The sequence below is a fragment of the Sylvia atricapilla genome, chromosome 3, assembly GCF_009819655.1.
Source record: "Sylvia atricapilla isolate bSylAtr1 chromosome 3, bSylAtr1.pri, whole genome shotgun sequence".
Lineage (NCBI taxonomy): Eukaryota > Metazoa > Chordata > Aves > Passeriformes > Sylviidae > Sylvia > Sylvia atricapilla.
In genome coordinates this window covers 356,542-374,814 of record NC_089142.1, presented here as the reverse complement: position 1 = coordinate 374,814, position 18,273 = coordinate 356,542, and the positions used below count along the sequence as shown (strand labels likewise).

The 18,273-nt window shown below is 57.4% G+C and overlaps 1 protein-coding gene across 3 annotated transcripts; it reads left to right on the top strand.

The window, feature by feature from the left end:
* The first annotated feature begins 497 nt into the window (after positions 1–497).
* On the top strand, positions 498–18,272 carry AGBL5 (AGBL carboxypeptidase 5). Of its 3 annotated transcripts, XM_066314533.1 has the most exons (13): positions 498–888; positions 1,353–1,524; positions 1,852–2,018; positions 2,655–2,832; positions 3,059–3,237; positions 4,079–4,598; positions 5,057–5,226; positions 6,535–6,670; positions 7,068–7,258; positions 8,155–8,357; positions 17,519–17,613; positions 17,808–17,854; positions 17,987–18,272. In XM_066314533.1, exons 1-13 carry the CDS (start codon positions 614–616, stop codon positions 18,270–18,272), a joined length of 2,619 nt encoding a protein of 872 aa, XP_066170630.1. In that variant the 5' UTR covers positions 498–613. The 3 variants fall into 3 exon arrangements, 2 of the variants coding, with proteins under 2 accessions (XP_066170630.1, XP_066170629.1); XR_010743147.1 differs by lacking the exons at positions 17,519–17,613; positions 17,808–17,854; positions 17,987–18,272 and having other exon boundaries at positions 7,068–7,327; positions 8,155–8,263; XM_066314532.1 differs by lacking the exons at positions 17,519–17,613; positions 17,808–17,854; positions 17,987–18,272 and having other exon boundaries at positions 8,155–9,204.
* Position 18,273: the final 1 nt, after the last annotated feature.

Genomic DNA, 18,273 nt, shown 5'->3' with positions numbered 1-18,273 from the left:
TGTGCACACCCCTGTCCACTCACACCCACTGCGGGGTAACACCCCGTGTCCAGTCACATCCTTGTGTCCGTTCACACCTCAGTGTCCATTCGGTCTCAGTGTCCGGTCACACCCTGTGTCCATTCATACCCCTTTCTGGTCACACCCAGTATCCATTCACACCCCTGTGTCCATTCACAAACCTGTGTCCGGTCACGCCGTGTCCACTCTCCCCTGTCCGGTCACACCTCAGTGCTCGGTGACCCCCAGTGTCCACTGTCCCCTGTCTGGTCACACCCCAGTGTCCTGTCACACCCAGTGTCCGGTCACCCAGTGTCCACTCTCCCCTGTCCGGTCACCCAGTGTCCACTGTCCCCTGTCCGGTCACACCCAGTGTCCTGTCACACCCAGTGTCCACTGTCCCCTGTCCTGTCACACCGCTGGGGTCGCCGCCGGCGCGGAGCCCGGGGGGCGTGGTCAGTGTTTATAAATGGGCGTGGTCAGTGCCGTGAGGGGCGTGGCCTGCGCGCAGTTGAGAGGGGCGTGGTCGAGACGAGCTGCTGCCCTGGTGCCGCTGCGGCCGTTGCCGAGGCGCCAGCCAATGGGCGGGCGCGTTGCTAGGAGGTGGTAGCCAATGGCCGCGCGCGTTGCTGTTGCCGGGCGGCCCGTACCGGCCGTACCGGGGCGATGCCGGTCCCGGCCCTGCCGGGCCATGGAGATCCGCTGCGGGGGTCTCCTCTTCAGCTCCCGCTTCGACTCGGGGAACCTGGCGCACGTAGAACAGGTGCGGCCGACCGAGGCGGGGGGCGGCCCCGCCGCCCGCGCCAACGCTCTCCCCGCCGCCGACTACGAGTTCAATGTGTGGACGCAGCCCGACTGCGCCCACACTGAGTATGAGAACAGCAACAGGTACCGCTGGGCGGGGGAACCGGGAAGGGGTGACTGGTACCGGGCGGGGCAGCCGGGCTCCGGATGGATTCCCCTGGGAATGGTTCTAGCGGGGGGCCGGGAGTGGCAGGGGCGGTGCGGCGCTGTCGGTGGGGCTGGGGGCTGAGGAAGGGGGCTGGGGCAGCCGGTGGGAGGGGGTTCGGGGGGCGTGGGCCCTCCCCGGGGGGTCTGACCGGCCCTGGAGGAACTGGGTGGTACCCCGCAGGGGTGGGTGCCTCGGGGAGACGGAGCGGTGGGGCTGGGGTCTGAGGAAAGGGGCTGGCGGAGGAGGTAACGGGGTCAGAGGGGCCCGGGGACGGGGTCCTGGTTCCGCCCCCGCCGGGGCTCTGACAGCTCCTGGTGAGGCCCGGTGGGTGGGAGAGACACCGGAGAGCTCGGGGACGGCCGGGCAGCGGCTGAGGCGGCGCCGCTCCATCCCTCCCCAGGTCCTGGTTCTACTTCAGCGTGCGGGGGGGTGCCCCGGGGAAGCTGATCAAGCTGCACATCCTGAACATGAACAAGCAGAGCCGGCTGTACGCTCAGGGCATGACCCCCTTCGTGCGCACCCTGCCCATGCGCCCGCGCTGGGAGCGCATCCGGCAGCGGCCCAGCTTCCAGGTGAGAGAGGAGCGCTGCCGGTGCCCGGGGTGCGGCTCAGGCAGTCAGGGACCCTGTGCTCGGGGCTAGGGCAGCTCTGGGGGCACAGCCACCCTTTGCTTGCTGCACTGGGGACATTCTGCTGGGTTGCTGGGGCAGTTGGTTTGTTCCTGCCGTCTTCAAGGGAGGGGCAGGAGCAGCAAGAGCTGCTCTGCCATGGGGATCGCCAAGGGCCAGTGGCCATGGGCACCCTCAATGCCTGGTGGCGGCCAGAGGAGAGCAGCAGGGGCTGTGCTGGGGTTGCTGTGCCCCTGAGCCCCTGCCCAGCCCTCCTCACGTTCATGGCAGGTGGTGGAGACTCAGTTTGTGCTGTCCTTCGTGCATCGCTTCCTGGAGCACCGCGGGGCCACCACCTACTTCGCCTTCTGTTACCCCTTCTCCTACACCGAGTGCCAGGACATGCTGGCACAGCTGGATGGCCGCTTCCAGGACTGCAGGCACATGTCCCCCAGCAGGTGTGCCCCTCACTTTCTCTTTCCTGGCTTTTGTCCCGCCCTCCTGGCCCTCACGCCTTTCCTGGTCTGTGCCTGCTTGGGATTTTCCCCCTGGGGAAGCTCTTTCTGTAGCAGGAGTGTCTCTGTGGCCTCCCCATAGCTGCCTGGCCCATGCTTCTCTGTGCTCCAGCTCTGCACAAGTAGAGCTCGCCCTGAGCTACCCACGGGATTCCAGAGGATCCCTTATTGTTCTGGAACTCAGTCCCTCCTGCCAGAATGGGTTATTTCCCTGGTGGCATGAATCCCTCAGTGCCGTGTCCCTCCTGCTGGGAAGCTTTATCTCCCTGCTGGGGTGACCTGACCTTCTGTGCTGGGTCTGTCTGTGCATGAGCTGATCCCCCACTGCTCCCACAGCTGGGGGGTTGGGCAGTGCAAACCCCAGCCCTGGGCCCCCTCCTTACCCTGAAGGAATGGCTGCTCATGTTCCCAGTAAACTCTGAGGGTATCTAACAGCAAACAGCCCAGATGTGGGGATGTAGCTCCTCGTGGGGCTGCTCAGCTCCCAGAGCACAGAGCTGTGAGCTCGGGCAGCATTCCTGACCCAGCTGGGAGCCCTCTTGCTCCTGGGGCTGGCTGACATCCCTTCTCACCCCACAGCCCCCTTGACTCGGTTTACTACCACCGGGAGCTGCTGTGCCACTCCCTGGACAAGCTGCGTGTGGACCTGCTGACCATCACCTCGTGCCATGGCATGCAGGAGAAGAGGGAGCCCCGGCTGGACAAGCTTTTCCCAGACACCAGCACACCCCGGCCTCGCTGCTTCACTGGAAAGAGGGTGAGAGATCATTCCAGTTTGGGGGCTGGGCCAGGCATTGGGGGCCAGCAGCCCCTGTGTATTGGCACCTTGCTGCAGCCCCCATGTCTGTGAGCAGAAAGGCATCGTGTCCCCCAGAGGGGGAGCATTTGGGCAGAGTTTGTGGAGCAAATTCTGTGAGACCCTTCATTATTGCAGCATCCTGGTGCAGGCCAACACCTCCCTCACCCCGTCTGTTTGTCCCCAGGTGTTTTTCCTCAGCAGCAGAGTCCACCCAGGAGAAACCCCCTCCAGCTTCGTCTTCAACGGCTTCCTGGACTTCATCCTGCGGGAGGAGGATCCCCGTGCCCAGATGCTGAGGAGGATGTTTGTCTTCAAGCTCATCCCCATGCTGAACCCCGACGGGGTGGTGCGGGGCCACTACCGGTGAGTGCTGGGCTCTCCTGGCTCTGTTTCCTGGGATCCTTTGGGCTGGAAAAGTCCTCTGAGACCACTGAATCCAACTGCTCCTCCAAGAAATAGAAGCAGAAACCGTTTATTTGAATGTTGGTTGATAGATGTGAACAAAAGGTGAGTGTCCTTCACTGATGGGTGTGGAAAGGAAAAGGCTGTGAGTTTGCTGAAGAAGGGATCTCAGAAAGCTGATTCTATTATTTTTGTAAAATCTTTAAAAAATCGTAGAATGCTGGACTTACTTGGGTTGGAAAAGGCCTGTGAGACCATTGAATCCAACCATCCCCAGCACTGCTGAGGCCACCACTGACCACTGTCCCCAAGTGCCACATCCACACAGCTTTTAAATCCCTTCAGTGGTGGGGACTCCACCTCTGCCCTGGGCAGCCAGTGCTAGGGCAGGACAGCCCTTTCTGTGAAGAAAGTGTTCCCAATATCCAACCTAAACCTTCCCTGGTTCAACTTGAAGCTGTTCCCTCTTGGTCCTGTCCCTTGTTCTCTTGGAGCAGAACCCAAACCTCCTCCATGGCTCCATCTTCCTGTCAGGGAGTTGCGGGGAGTGACAAGGTGCCCCCTGAGTGTCCTTTTCTCCAGGCTCAGCCTGTCCAGCTCCCTCAGCCACTCCTGGTGCCCCAGCCCCTTCCCCAGCTCTGCTGCTGTCTCTGGGGAGGATGGTGCAGGGCTCTACCCCTGGTGCATTGTCAGTCTCTGGCTGCTGTTCTCCAGGGCAGAGCCCAAAGCCCTCGGCATGCCGAGGTGAGCTCAGCCCCGCTGGGGTGCCCTGGGGTGCTCACATCCCTCCCTCTCCCTGCAGAACCGACTCTCGGGGGGTGAACCTGAACCGGCAGTACCTGCACCCCGACGCCGAGCTGCACCCCGCCGTCTACGGGGCCAAGGCCGTGCTGCTCTACCACCACGTCCACAGCCGCGTCCTGCCGGGCGCCCCGGACTGGAGGACGTTTGTCTCCCCGCTCAGCAGCATCTCGCTGAGCTTCAGATCTCCCAACTGCCCCGTCGCGGCCGTGGAGGGCCCGTTATCAGAGCTGGACAAAACCAACAACCTCCGCAACTCCCCCGGCGCCTGGCGTGCCGGCGCCTCCCAGCTGTCAGCCGGCACGGAGCCGGCCTCCTGGATCCTCCCAGCCAGCCACAGCACCGAGCACTGTGAGGAGGGGCCCTGGGCGCCTCCCCCAGCCCCCGTCCCCGAAGGGGAGCCCCCCGAGCCCATTGCACCCCGGGACAGTGGCCTGGCTTACTACGTGGACCTGCACGGCCACGCGTCCAAGCGCGGCTGCTTCATGTACGGCAACAGCTTCAGCGACGAGAACGACCAGGTGGGGGCACAGACAAAATCTGAGACCCTCGTGCTGCTCTGCCCCTACCTAGGGTCCCAGTGCTCCTGCTGCTGGGAGAGAGGCATGGGACACCTGTCAGAGGGGTTTTCCTTCTCCTTTTCTTCTTTCTCTTTTCCTTCCTTCCTCCTCCTTTCTTCTTCTTCCTTCTCTCTCTCCTCCCGCAGTCTGGTGACCGGGGCAGCAGGAGGAGGTCTTAGATTCCCCCCAGGAGCTGGTGTGGGTCAGCAGGGTGTCCTCCCAGCTGGCTGTCAGGAGAGCCCATCGGGAGCTGGGCAGGGGGTGGGCAGCACGCCCTGGGCACAGCTGGACCTTGTGAGACCCTACAACTGTGGTCAGAGTGGGCTGTGGTGCAACCCCGTGCTTGGCACTGGTCCCACTGGAGCAGGACAAGCAGCCAAGGGCCCCCAGTCACCCCTGTTGCTCCCTGCACTCTGCAGGTGGAGAACATGCTGTTCCCCAAACTCATCTCCCTGAACTCCCCTCACTTTGACTTCACGGGCTGCAACTTCTCGGAGAAGAACATGTACGCCCGGGACAAGCGGGACGGGCAGTCCAAGGAGGGCAGCGGGCGCGTGGCCATCTACAAGGCCCTGGGCATCATCCACAGGTAGGGCAGCCCAGCCTGGCACAGGTGCTTGTGCTGGGTGGGGCGGGTTGGACAAAGGGGGAGCCAGTTCCAGGGGACAGACACGTCCCCTGTGGCCCCAGGGCGGCTCAGCAGTGGCTGGGCCTGGTTGTGCCAGGTGCTGCTGTGTTCCCAGGACACGGGGTCAGCCAGGCTCCTTTCCTTCCTGTCCCTCTCCATCCCTCCTGCAGCTGCTCTGCCTTCTTCTCCCTGCTCTTGCACAGCTTTGTGAGAGGAGTTCTACTCTTTCCTGGGTGTTCCTGTCCATACTGAGCTGTAATTAAGTAGAGGCACAGCATCCCCATGGCTCTGTGTGTGAGTCCAGCCTCAGCCCATCAGTGATCCCATGAGTTGGGGATAGCTGTGATCCACCCTCTCCCCCATGGGATGGGATATTCCTGGCCTGTTCCTGTGCTGGGAGCATACCACAGGGGCAGGCAGCCAGGCCCACAGAGGTTCTCTCAGGTTCCTCAGCACTTGCTGTGTGCTCAGCACTAATCCAGGCCCACAGGAACACACACATGGGCTCTGGGATTGGGTCACTGGGGTACTCTGCTCAGTGACTGACCTGGAGTAGCCCAGGTTGTTGATCCAACAGCAACATCCCAAAAAGTGCTCACAGTGCTCACAGTGCTCACAGTGCACATGTGGTCACTCAGGCAGACTGGGACAGAGCTGCTCAGGTTTTCTGCTGTGCTGGCCCTGCAGCTGTCTCTGGGCAGTGGGACAGATGGGAGCCATCCCAGCAGGCAGCTCCTGGCCCACACTTCATCCCTCCTCCTCTGGGAGGATGTGATCCAAGGCACCCTGAGGGTCAGGGGAAGGCTGTAGCCACCCACTCCCTGGATTGTTGGTGTTGATATCAGATAATTCCCTTTCTCTACCCATCAGGGACCCACCCATTCCCCATCACGCTCCAGAGATGACCAAGAGGTCTCCTCACAGGAACCTTGGCACTTTGGTGTCACCCTCAGGGCCCAGACCTCCATCCCAAATTCGCATCATGCTGATCTCTGGTACATCCATTCATCCCCACACAGGGCTCGGGCCGTTCCTGCCATCGGAGGGCGCTGTCCTCAAAACCCTGCCACTTTCCCTGCACTTCCATGTCCTTTGGAGCAGGACCTCCTTTCCCTGCACCTGTATGTTCTCTGGAGCAGGACCCCCTTCCTGCTGCAATGGGACCCCCTTCCCAGTGCTGAGTCCGCTGAATCCCGGGGGAGTAGTGTAGGCTGCCCCCAGTCCTGCTGTGGGTTTGTGGGGTAACAGGGGCTCCCTCCTGCCCCACAGCTACACCCTGGAGTGCAACTACAACACGGGGCGCTCTGTGAACAGCATCCCGGGGGCGTGCCACGACAACGGCCGTGCCAGCCCGCCGCCGCCGCCCGCCTTCCCCTCCCGCTACACCGTGGAGCTCTTCGAGCAGGTACCGGGGAGCCTGCCTGGGGAGGGAGGTACGGGGGCTGGGGCTTCTTGCCTCCACTTGCTTTGCTGCGCCAAGCTCTAGGGAGCTGCCCCTCTCCCCAGTGCCCCCATTCCCTGGCATTCTGCCTTCCTGGAATCCTCCCTTCCTGGTGCCTCCATCTCCCCTCGTGCCCCCCTTCTCCTGCTGGCTTCCTCTCCCTGTGAGCCCATCACTACCGCTTCTCTCTCCAGTGCCCCCCACCGCATCCTTCCTTCCCTGTGTCCCCCTTTCATCCCCCATCCTTCCTCTCTTGCTGTGCTCCCCTTCTCACCCTCCCACTCTCACCAGTGCCCCTTTTTTTGTGCCCCGCACTGTGCTGTCCCCTCGTGGGCCCTGACGTGTGCCCTGTCCCGGGCAGGTTGGCCGGGCGGTGGCGGTGGCGGCCCTGGACATGGCTGACTGCAACCCCTGGCCTCGGATCGTGCTGTCGGAGCACTCCTGCCTGGGCAACCTGCGCGCCTGGATGCTGAGGCACGTCCGGGGGCTGCGCGGCGCCGGCGGGGCCCCGCGGAGGAGAGGAGGTGCCAGGACCCCCCCCAGGAGCTCCACGTAAGGGCTGGCTGGGGCGAGCGTGGGAGCTGCAGGATAACGGCACTTAGAGGTGATAAATGTCCCCAAGTGAGTCACCTGCCAGGGTCACCTGCCCTGGCCCTAGCTCTTTCAAGCTCTGGGAACTGCGGTTGTCAGTCCCTCTGCTCCGAGCCGTCAGCAGAGAAAGGGCAGAGAGTGAACTGGTTGGGGTTTGCCTGCCCCAGCAGTCTGGGAGGTCTCTCCTGAATCGCCTCCGGCACGGGACTGGGTTGGGAGAGGCTGAGGGAGCTGGGCGGCTCAGCATGGAGAAGAGGAAGCTCGGGGGGACCTTCTTCCTCTCCATAGCTCCCTGACAGCAGGGTGAAGCCAGGAGGAGGTTGGGCTCTGCTCCCAGGGAACAAGGGACAGGACAAGGGGAAATGGCCTCGAGTTGTGCCAAGGGAAGTTCAGGTTGGATATTGGGAACAATTTCTTCATGGAAAGGGCTGTCCAGCACAGGCTGCCCAGGGCAGGGATGGAGTCTCCATTTCTGGAGGGATTTAAAAGCCCTGTGGATGTGGCACTTGGGGCTGCGGGTCAGTGGTGGCCTGGGCAGTGCTGGGGAAGGGTTGGACACGATGGTCTCTAAGGACTTCTCCAACCTCAGCAATTCCATGGTTTGGGACCGGGGCTGAGGAGGTGGGAACCCTGAGACAGCGATGTGCAGCGCAGGGCACTGGGGCTGCAGCTCTCAGGGACAGTCCTGGTGACACCCTTGTCCCCAGCTGTTCCCCATCTCCTGAGAAGTCCAGGCCTGTGCCAGAGGCAGTGCCGCAGCCGCTCGGCACTCGGAGCTGTGCCCTGATGGAGGGTGGAGGGTGCAGAGGGGAGCCCCCTCCCCGTGCTGGGCTCACCCCCGTCTCTCACCCCTCCAGTGGGCTGCCCACCTCGGCCTCTGACAACGCACTGACACGTGCCAGGAGCTTCAGCAACGGCACCAGCGGGAGCGGGGGCAGCCAGCAGGAGTCCCCCCGGATCCGAGCCTCCCCCAGCTTCACCTTCGGCAGCCCCAGGCCCCCGGCTGCGGCCGTGGCCCCCCAGAGCCCCCCGAGTGGCAGCAGCCCGGCCCTGGGCACAGGTAAGCCGGGCTGGGGCCCCCTTGCCCGCCTGCTGCGGGGCCTGTCCAGCTGCTGTGCAGGACCACAGCCGTGAGGGGGCCAGTGCTGGCTTCTCCGGGGCTGGGACACAGGGACGGTGGGTTTGTGTGAACACTGAGGGTGAGGGTCCTCAGCTGACACTGCACAGCAAGACCTGCAGCTTTACAGCCCAGCTGAGCTCCTGCTCCACGGCCCTTCAGCCCTGGCTGGGCAGGAGCTGCTGCTGCTCCACTGGGATGTGGGGATCCTGGGCGCTGGGGCTGCAGGAGATGCCCCCCTCCAGTGCTGGGGCCAAGGGGCTTCTGGAGAAGCCAGCACAGAAAACCTTTGCTCAACTTGCCACTGTTCCTAAACATTCCTGAGGCCAGCAGTGACACACCAAAAAGTGCCTTTCACTTCTTTAGGCACTGGCTGGGCAGCAGTGGGTTGTGACCTGTGGCTGTGGTGAGCTGGCAGGGGGCACCAGGGGGTTTCCAACATGCAGAGTCCCCTCTGGTGGGGCTGATGTGCTGCAGTGGAGTGCCAAAGTCAGGCACTGCTATGCCCCCTGTGCCAGCACTGCCACTGTGGGGCAGGGGGTGGGGGCTGTGGGGGGCAGCAGTGGCAGGGGAAGCCCTGCAGCCCCTGTGGGGCTCAGCCCTGGGAGCACTGTGCTCCAAAGCCTCCCAGGGCTGGGTGTGCCTGAAGCTGTGCTTGTGTTGACCTGTGCATTCCTCTGGTGTTCGTCGCGTTGTCCTCGGGGTTTGCTGCCCAGCCCTCTGTCGTGACTGTGTCTTGTCTGCCATGAGAACGTGGTGGGGAGGAAATAAAAGGCTGATGTTCTCATGGGCACGTTGTTCCGTCTGTTCCTTTGGCTGGGCCCTCCTGGAGCGACCCCTGGCCCCAGCCCTGGCTGAAGGGACTGGGGACAGCTGGGGACATGAGCAGGGACAGACCGTGTGAGCCAGAGGGGCAGAGCCTGGTCTGTGGTGTCCCCAGGACTGACTGGGGTTTCCTGCCTCCCTGGCCCGTGGTCCCCACTGCCACAGCCTCCTCCAGCCCAGTGAGTGCCCCAAGGCACACTGCAGCCTCATGCTGGCACCAGGACCCGGCTCTCCCTCCCCTGCCCTGGCATCAGCTTCCCCTGCTCCCTGCCTGCCCACTCCAGCCCTCCCTGGCAGCTCTCCCAGCACCTTCTCTCCTCAGTGTCAGCACCAGTGTCCACGGGGATCAGGGATGCTCTGAGCTCTGGCTTTGCTGGTGCCCTCCCTGTGGCTGTGCCAGCCAGCCCCTGCCCTCCCCAGGCACAGGGGAGGAGCTGAGAATGCCAGGGCAGGGGCTGGATGGCACAGGGGGAAGATCCTGTTGTCCTGGTCTCATCCCACCCTCCACCTCCTTCCCCACGTCCCACTCCAGCCTGGCCGTGCCCTGGGCAGCCCAGAGCTGTGCTCATGCTGTGGTGAGGGGGTGATAAAATCTTGCTCATGGCCAGAATGGAATAAGCTGTGTGAAGATTTATCAATCCAATACCTCTGAGGGTGTCCTGTGCTTCTCAGAACGGCTTAGTGATAGCCAGAGGCAGCTCTTCAAAGGTGTTTTATAAAACAATGTTTTAATAAAAGCAAAGTAACAAGAAATAAGACAGAAATAAAAGGAGAAGCTGAGCACAGGTGTCAGAGAAGCCCCTGACACCTTGTTACAGCACCCAAAAAAGCCCAGAGCACCTCTGTGCTCATCCTTAAGCACGGAATGACCCAGGAGGGTTCTGTGGGCAAAGTGCCAATAGAAACAGCTGCAGCTTTGAGAAACATCCCAAAGATCCACCAGTTCCCCTGTGCTGGCACTGGGCCAGTTACAATGGGGAGACTCTGGGAAATTCTAGTTTAACTTCCTTACGTGTTCTAAGGTAAACCAAAACTTCTTCCCTTATACAGAAGCACCTGCTCAGGTGTGGGGGTGCATTGCTACATTTCACCCTAAATTATTACAAAAAAATTTTAAAAATAAGAAAATTAGTTACTTTGAAAAAATTCTCACCTTTGTTAATGATTGTGTTAATAACTTATTGTTGCTTAATAATTTGGTTCTATAGCTAAACTGTTGGTTTATGGATTAAATAATTTTGAGTTTGGTACCTTCTCTTCTTTCTTAGCTAATTATTTCAATTGGTAATATTTTAAGATGAAAATTTACTCTCTTTGCTTATTAATCTTATTTTATCTTTTTTGAGGGGAGAGATTTTTTCAAGTTAACCATATTCTCTTGTCTGCACAGGTTTTGGGCTAATGAAACTTGTAACTCTCTTCTTAACATGCAGTTTAAGAACAAGCTAATAACATTGATCTGATAGTGATAACTCACTAAACTGGATTTTTCTGGACAGGAGAGATTAAAAAACATATATAGAGAGTTTTGTTCAAATATATATATATATATGTATATATATAGCACATATTCCCCCCACACCCTTTTTATTGTTTGTTTGGGGGGTTTTTTTGGGTTTGGTTTTTTTTTTTTTTTCAGTTATTTCTGTGCTTTTTCTATAATAGATTGGTTTTTGAATGAATTAGTTTTGTTCTGTGGTAATTTTGATATTTTATATGCTGAAAAACTTAAGAATCTTAAGAACTGTATGTTTAGGAATGAGAAATGCTTGCAAGAAATATTTAAATAATGTTTTTGGGTTTTTTTCTCCTTCATGTGCTGAGGCAGAACTTACTTTAAAAAGCGTGCAGTTAGACAAGTGAATTTCTTTGAATTGCTTAAATGGTTGATATTGGGTGATGTCTATTTGCTTTTAATTTTGAGGGTGTAACTTTTATTCCTACTGTTAGGAGGGTTAACTTTTGATTATTGGGATATGATGGCTTTTGTCAGATTTTGAGATATGTGAGACACTTTTTACAAGTGCTGATGTAGTTTTGCCATAAAACTTAGGAATTTAGTGTTTGGTCTAATACATGTGATGTAATATGGCTGCTGTTGAGAAAAAGGAAAAAGATTAGTATTTTAAAGTAAATTTTATAATTGATTGGAACTTTTTCTTGAGTAGAGAGAGGTCTTTGCTTTTTTTTTTTATCAAACTTGTAACATATAAAGAATTTATTAATAGGAAATATGAACTTTTAAAAGCATGTAGACAGCTGCTCTTTTGATTTTGAGATATGGCTTTTAGTCTTTCTTAAAATCTGATTTCTATATTTTGGTGTCTGGATTTTGCTTTATGGCTATGAGGTTTTAAGAAATTTTTTTAGCTATTTATAAAAACAAATTGTTTTTAGGGGTGTATTAACTTTAAAAGGTTTTTAAATTATTTTCAAATATTAATTTTATAATTAGAGGATTTTTTTGTAATATTTACAAGGGTCATTTGTAAAAACTTTTGAATTTTGAATTAACTATTCCAAATAAATATATGGGCAAGCAAAATATTTTTGCCAAATCTTTTCCTGTAAAGGAAAAATTATTTAGGAATTCGCTTTTATAATTAGCTTGTAATATAGATTTTTGGGTAAGTTATAATTGACAAAATTTTAAAAAATATTAAAGTCACCAGATGATTTTCTCTTGACATTTCAATGAAATATTAATTTATAAAGTGGGACTTTTTCTTAAAGCTGTAAATAAAAGAATAGGTTAGGTTCTAAGGTATTCTGAGATTCCTCTTTGGTGAATTTCTTGTGATGATTTTATCGTCGTGTCATGTCCTTGGACACTATAAATCTTGTCTCTTGTGCTGCTGAGATGACAGATAGCTGATGCTGCTTTATGGAGTTCTGTTTCTAAAAGTTTCTTCTCTTTTGCGAGTTACATTTTTCCTCCTTGCAGCTCATTTGATTCTCTTGTAAACGAGGCTGCTTTTATCTCCCAACACCAACACACCAGAGTGGTTTGGCTGGGTCTAAATGTCGTCCCCTCTCGCTGCCGCCGTGGGCTGTGTCCCGTGTGTCTGTGTCCCGTGTGTCTGTGTCCTGTGTGGCTGTGTCCGTGGGCTGTGTCCCGTGGGCTGTGTCCCGTGGGCTGTGTCCATGGGCTGTGTCCCATGGGCTGTGTCCCGTGTGTCTGTGTCCCGTGGGCTGTGTCCCGTGGGCTGTGTCCCGTGTGTCTGTGTCCCCTGGGCTGTGGGATGTCTCCAGGGCAGGAGCTGGCTGTGTCCCGTGGGCTGTGTCTGTGGGCTGTGTCCCGTGGGCTGTGTCCAATGTGCTGTGTCCATGGGCTGTGTCTCCAGGGCAGGAGCTGGCTGTGTCCCGTGGGCTGTGTCTGTGGGCTGTGTCCTGTGTGTCTGTGTCCCGTGTGTCTGTGTCCCGTGGCTGTGTCCCGTGGCTGTGTCCCCTGGGCTGTGGGATGTCTCCAGGGCAGGAGCTGGCTGTGTCCCGTGTGTCTGTGTCCCATGGCTGTGTCCCGTGGGCTGTGGGATGTCTCCAGGCCAGGAGCTGACTGTGTCCCGTGTGTCTGTGTCCCGTGTGTCTGTGTCCCGTGGGCTGTGTCCCGTGTGTCTGTGTCCGTGGGCTGTGTTCCGTGGGCTGTGGGCTGTCTCCAGGGCAGGAGCTGGCTGTGTCCCGTGTCCCGGCTGCTGTCCCCCGCTGTCACTCGTGTCGTTTCGCTGCAGGGCAGACCTCGCTCCGGGCTGGTGTCCGTGTGTCCTTGTCCCACGGGGCTCGGGGTGACAGAGCCCTCGGCCTGGTGTTGGTCTCCTCGGGCAGCCCCGGGGGCTCTCGTGTCCAAGGCAGCAGCAGGTTGTGGGATCTGTGAAAGCTGCTCTAACTCGGGCTTTGTTTTACTCCTGGCTGAATCAGTCCAGCCGGTCTTGATCTGATCTTCATGTCATCTTCAAAGCTCTGTTTGCTCTTGCCCAGGCCTCTTGGTTATCAAACTGGCTGGGCTAATTCTGTTCTCATCCTGTGTCCACAGCCAGGATTCCATCCGAGGGGTGAGAACTTGAGTTTATTTCTGCAGATGTAAAATCCGAATTGTTTGTTTCTGATTATTCCACTTCTCATCGGTCACCTGCTCTTCTGGCAGCTGGAAACTCGGGATTTTAAGGTCCTTTTGCCACTCTTTGTTTCTGCCACCTTGAGTAATGCTTTGAGCTGCTGTGGTTTCCTTGCTTTGTGTCATTGTCCCTGTGCCTGTCACACAGCCCATACTTTCTCTGTACCTCCTGCCCTGGAGTCCCCGGGCTGCCCTGAACTGAGCTGATGCTGCAGACGGTGGCTGCAGTGCCTGTGACAGCCGTGTGACCCTGCAGGCAGGGAGAGCTGCCCTGGAGCCCCAGCCTTGGTCTGGGCAGGATCTGTCCCTTCTCCCAGGCTCTCCCCAGGCAGCTGCCCGTTCCCCGGGTGTCTGTGGCCGGGGCGGGTTTGCTGTGTGCTCACCTTCCAGCAGCACAGCACGGCACAGCTTTGCAGCCACCTCTCACAGCAGAGTTATCCCAGGGCAACACACCATGACCCTGGGGTGCACACTGTGGCCCTGGGGTGACATTGTGACTCTGGGGTGCACACCATGGTTCTGGGGTGACATTGTGACTCTGGGGTGCACACCGTGGCCCTGGGGTGCACATTGTGGCCCTGGGGTGCACATTGTGGCCCTGGGGTGCACACTGTGGTCCTGGGGTGATATTGTGGCCCTGAAGTGACCTTGTGTCCCTAGGGAGCACACCGTGGTCTTGGGGTGCACATTGTGGCCCTGGGGTGCACAGTGTGGTCCTGGGGTGACACTGTGGCCCTGGGGTGCACATTGTGGCCCTGGGGTGCACATTGTGGTCCTGGGGTGACATTGTGACTCTGGGGTGCACACCATGGTTCTGGGGTGACATTGTGACCCTGGGATGACATTGTGGCCCTGGGGTACCCACTGTGGCCCTGGGGTACCCACTGTGGCCCTGGGGTGCACATTGTGGCCCTGGGGTGCACACTGTGGCCCTGGGGAGCACACTGTGGCCCTGGGGTGACATTGTGACTCTGGGGTGCACACTGTGGCCCTGGGGTGCACACTGTGGTCCTGGGATGCACACTGTGGCCCTGGGGTGACACTGTGGCCCTGGGGTGACATTGTGTCCCTGGGGAGCACACCGTGCCCCTGAGGTGCACATTGTGGTCCTGGGGTGCACACCGTGGCCCTGGGGTGACATTGTGTCCCTGGAGTGCACACCGTGCTCCCTGGTAGCCCCTCCTGTGGCCTTGCTGTCTCGGTGCTGTTCATTCCCACCTTCTCCCCTGCAGAGCACAGAAAAGCTGCACCGAAATAAGCTGCACCGAAATAAGCCGCCCTCTGGGGGAAGGGGATCGGCCTCCGAGATGCCAGCCCGTGTTCCCACGGTCACCGGAGCCGGGAGCGTGCTTTACTGTGCTCAGGGGGGTCACCCTGTGCTTTACTGTGCTCAGGGGGGTCACCCTGTGCTTTACTGTGCTCACAGTGGTCACCCTGTGCTGTCCTGTGCTCAGTGGTCACTCTGCTGTCCTGTGCTCAGGGTGGTCACTCTGTGCTGTCCTGTGCTCACAGTGGTCACCTTGTGCTGTCCTGTGCTCAGGGTGGTCACCCTGTGCTCAGGGGGGGTCACTCTGCTCTCCTGTGCTCAGGGCGGTGATTCGGGTGATAATTAGGGCGGTAATTCGGGCGGTGTTTGGGCTAGGTCAGCGCACAGCAGGGACGTGTCCCCGTCCTCCGGGAGGGGACATTGTGGCTGTCGGAGTGGCCGTGCTGCGGGCAGGGTTCGGTGCTTTATCCGCCCACCAAGGCGCTTTGCAGCTTTTCACCTTTGCAGCCTTGCAGCTCTGCAGCTTTGCAGGTTTTCACCTTTGCAGCCTTGCAGCCTTTCTCCCCGCACTAAGATGGCTCTGGAAGCCACGTGGCTGCTCGCAGGGGAAATATTTTTTCGGCGCGTTTTTTTGAAATTTCTGTGCGGCGTTGTTCGAGTTGGCGTTTCGTTCCAGGATTACTGGTAGAAGGGGAAGAGCAGGAACAGAAGGAATAAGGGACACAGGGGACAAAGCTCACTCGCACGGCCAGCCGTGTTCCCTTCCTGCGCGGGGGAAAGTTGGGACAGGGAAAAAGCAGGGTTTGAACCGTCCAGATCCATCTCGTTCTGCTTCTTAGGGTCACTGTGAGGAACAGACTTCTTCAGGACCACAGGATTAAAGTCTGCTTTTTTCTTTTCCTCCTACTTGGTTGCAGCTCCCGTTTTTGGTTTTGGTTTTTGTTTTTTTTTTGTTTTTTTTTTTGGTTTTTTTTTTTTTTTTTTTTTTTTTTTTTGGTTTGGCTTGTTGATTTTTTTTTTTTAACGTTGTAATTTGAGTTACTCTAGGTTTTTTTTCTGCTACTTTTGGAGGTGTGTCACAACTGGTCCAGCGAGCTCTTTCACTTTCTGATGTTACCAAGTTTCACTTAAATCTCTCTTTTTCCCTCCAGATTCTTATCTTTCACCCCACTCTTTCTTCCGCTAAGGTAGTGTTCTTGGGCTTTTTACAGACACATTTTAACGAGTCTTTTGAGCTGTTTCTTCTCAAATTAAAGTCTTAAATTGTTAATTTATAATTAAAATAAAAGTCTCGCTGACTACTACAAAACTGGGGACTTCTTTCACTCACTCGAGTGACTTCTTGAGGCTTTCCCTTGGTTGTCTCCTGGTTTCCTCAGATACGCTGTGATTTCTGCCTGCAGTTTGGGCTCTGCCAAACTCGGGGTCCTCTCTTCATCGAGAAAAATCATCTCTTACACTTCCCTTTGTGTTCTAGGATCCAGCTCTGGCAAACACTCGTTTTCAGCTCTCAGCCCCACAAATCCAGGGGTTTTTAACAATGTAAAAACCTGCTCAGGCCCGCATTAAAAAAACAAAAGCCAAGGGATAAATCTAGCCTGTGTAGACTGAGGGCACCTCTACAAAAAACCTGAACAGGTCCACCTAATAGCAGGGTCTCTGTTCCCGGTGGCATTTGATAAAATCTTGCACGTGGCCAGAATGGAATAAGCTGTGTGAAGATTTATCAATCTAATACCTCTGAGGGCGTCCTGCACTTCTCAGAATAGTTTAGTAACAGCGAGGCAGCTCTTCAAAGGTGTTTTATACAACAATGTTTTAATAAAAGCAAAGTAACAAGAACTAGACAGAAATAAAAGGAGAAGCTGAGCACAGGTGTCAGAGAAGCCCCTGACACCTTGTTACAGCACCCCAAAAAGCCCAGAGCACCTCTGTGCTCATCCTTAAGTGCTGAATGACCCAGGAGGGTTCTGTGGGCGAAGTGCCAATAGAAACAGCTGCAGCTTTGAGAAACATCCCAAAGATCCACCAGTTCCCCTGTGCTGGCACTGGGCCAGTTCCAATGGGGAGACTGTGGGAAATTCTAGTTTAACTCCCTTAAGTGTTCTAAGGTAAACCAAAACTTCTTCCCTTATACAGAAGCACCTGCTCAGGTGTGGGGGTGCAGTACTACAAGGGGGTCTCTGCCAGACCCCCAGTGACACCCCCAGCTGCTGTTGGCCTTTGCTGGCTGAGCTTGGTCACCAGGTTGTGCTGTTTTAGTCCAGGTGAAGCCACCAAGGGCTCCTGCTTGCAGGGTCCCATTTGCTGTGGGGTCTGGCCCTGGTTTCACCCCAGTGGGCAGTGAGGCTCCCACCTCACTTCTTCAGTGGGATGGGGAGAAGTCTGGGCTGGGACAAAGACTTGAACCAGGTGAGCAGAAACTGGGAGCAAAACTGAGGCAACTCAGGTGTGTTCCTTCAGTGCTGTCCACTGCAGCCAGGCCCCCAAACACCTTCCTTTTCCCCCCAGCTCCCCTGGCTGAGAAGATGTCCCATGCCCTGGGACATACCCTGGTTCAGAGGGCCTGGCTGTGCCCCCAGCTCCTCACTCCTGCTCAGCCTGGCCACGGGAAACCAAGGCAGGACCGTGCCTGGAGCTGGGGCCAGGCATGTGCAGAAGCCCTCAGCACAGGCAGCACAAGCTGGGACTGAGCTCTGTGCCCCTCACGTCCTCCCAAGGGCAAGCCCTCGGTGTCAAGGCTGGCCGGGAGGGGCACATGGTGTGTGGCCACTGAGAATACTGTGTCACGGGCCGTGCCACTGTTACCCGTGGTGGCTCCATGCCCAGGGTGGGCAGCTGGTGACTCCCCAGGGCACCGAGGATCACCAACACGGGCTGAGCTCTGTCTCTTCTGTCACACAGGGACTCTGCCCGCGGGCACCCAGGCAGCGCTGAGCACCCACCACGGACCACAGGAGAGCCGGCGAGTCGTGGGAGGGCTCCAGGCGTCTCTGCAGGTACCAGAGGCACCAGCAGGGCCTTGTGCCCAGGGAAAGGGCTGCCCCAAAGACTGGGAGCCCCTCAGGGGCTGGGAGCCTCCCCAGCCGTGGGGCTCTGCCAGATCTTTCTGTCCCACATACCTGTCCCCAAGACACGGGGAAACCCCAGGGACAAAGATGTGGCACTGATCCTCGTCCCTCCTCTCCCACAGGTGCTCCCAATGAAGCTGAATGCCCGGAGAGCCCCGGAAAGGCCTGGGTAGGTGCTGCTGCAGCCGTGGTGTGGGCTTATCTCAGAGCCCTCGCTGACAGTGGGGCACTGAGAGCCCAGAGCCAAAGCTCCTGCTGAGAGGAGCATTGTACCCCACCGACACCAGCCTCTGTCCCCCAGGGCTCTGCTCAGAGGCCCCCGTGCCCCCCGTGAGAGCGCTGAGCACCGAGGGACCCTTCCCGTGCTGGGGCAGAGGCCGGGAGCGCCATCCACAGCGCCGCTGTACCGGGGAGCCGTGGGGCAGGCGGGGGCGCCCCGGGCCTGCTCCGCCCCGTGCCGGCAGCACCTGGCCGAGGGCTCCGCGGTGCCCCTGTCCCTGCCCGCGCCGCTGGCCCCCACCGCAGCCCCGCGGCACCGATCGGCCCTTGCCCGGCTCCTGCCAGCACCTCCTCTCCTCCTGCGCTGAG

Coding starts and splice junctions, on each gene's coding strand:
- AGBL5 (XM_066314533.1), top strand. CDS start 614: ATGGCCGCGCGCGTTGCTGTTGCCGGGCGGCCCGTACCGGCCGTACCG. Junction 889..1,352: donor GAGTATGAGAACAGCAACAG/GTACCGCTGGGC, acceptor ATCCCTCCCCAG/GTCCTGGTTCTACTTCAGCG. Junction 1,525..1,851: donor GGCAGCGGCCCAGCTTCCAG/GTGAGAGAGGAG, acceptor CGTTCATGGCAG/GTGGTGGAGACTCAGTTTGT.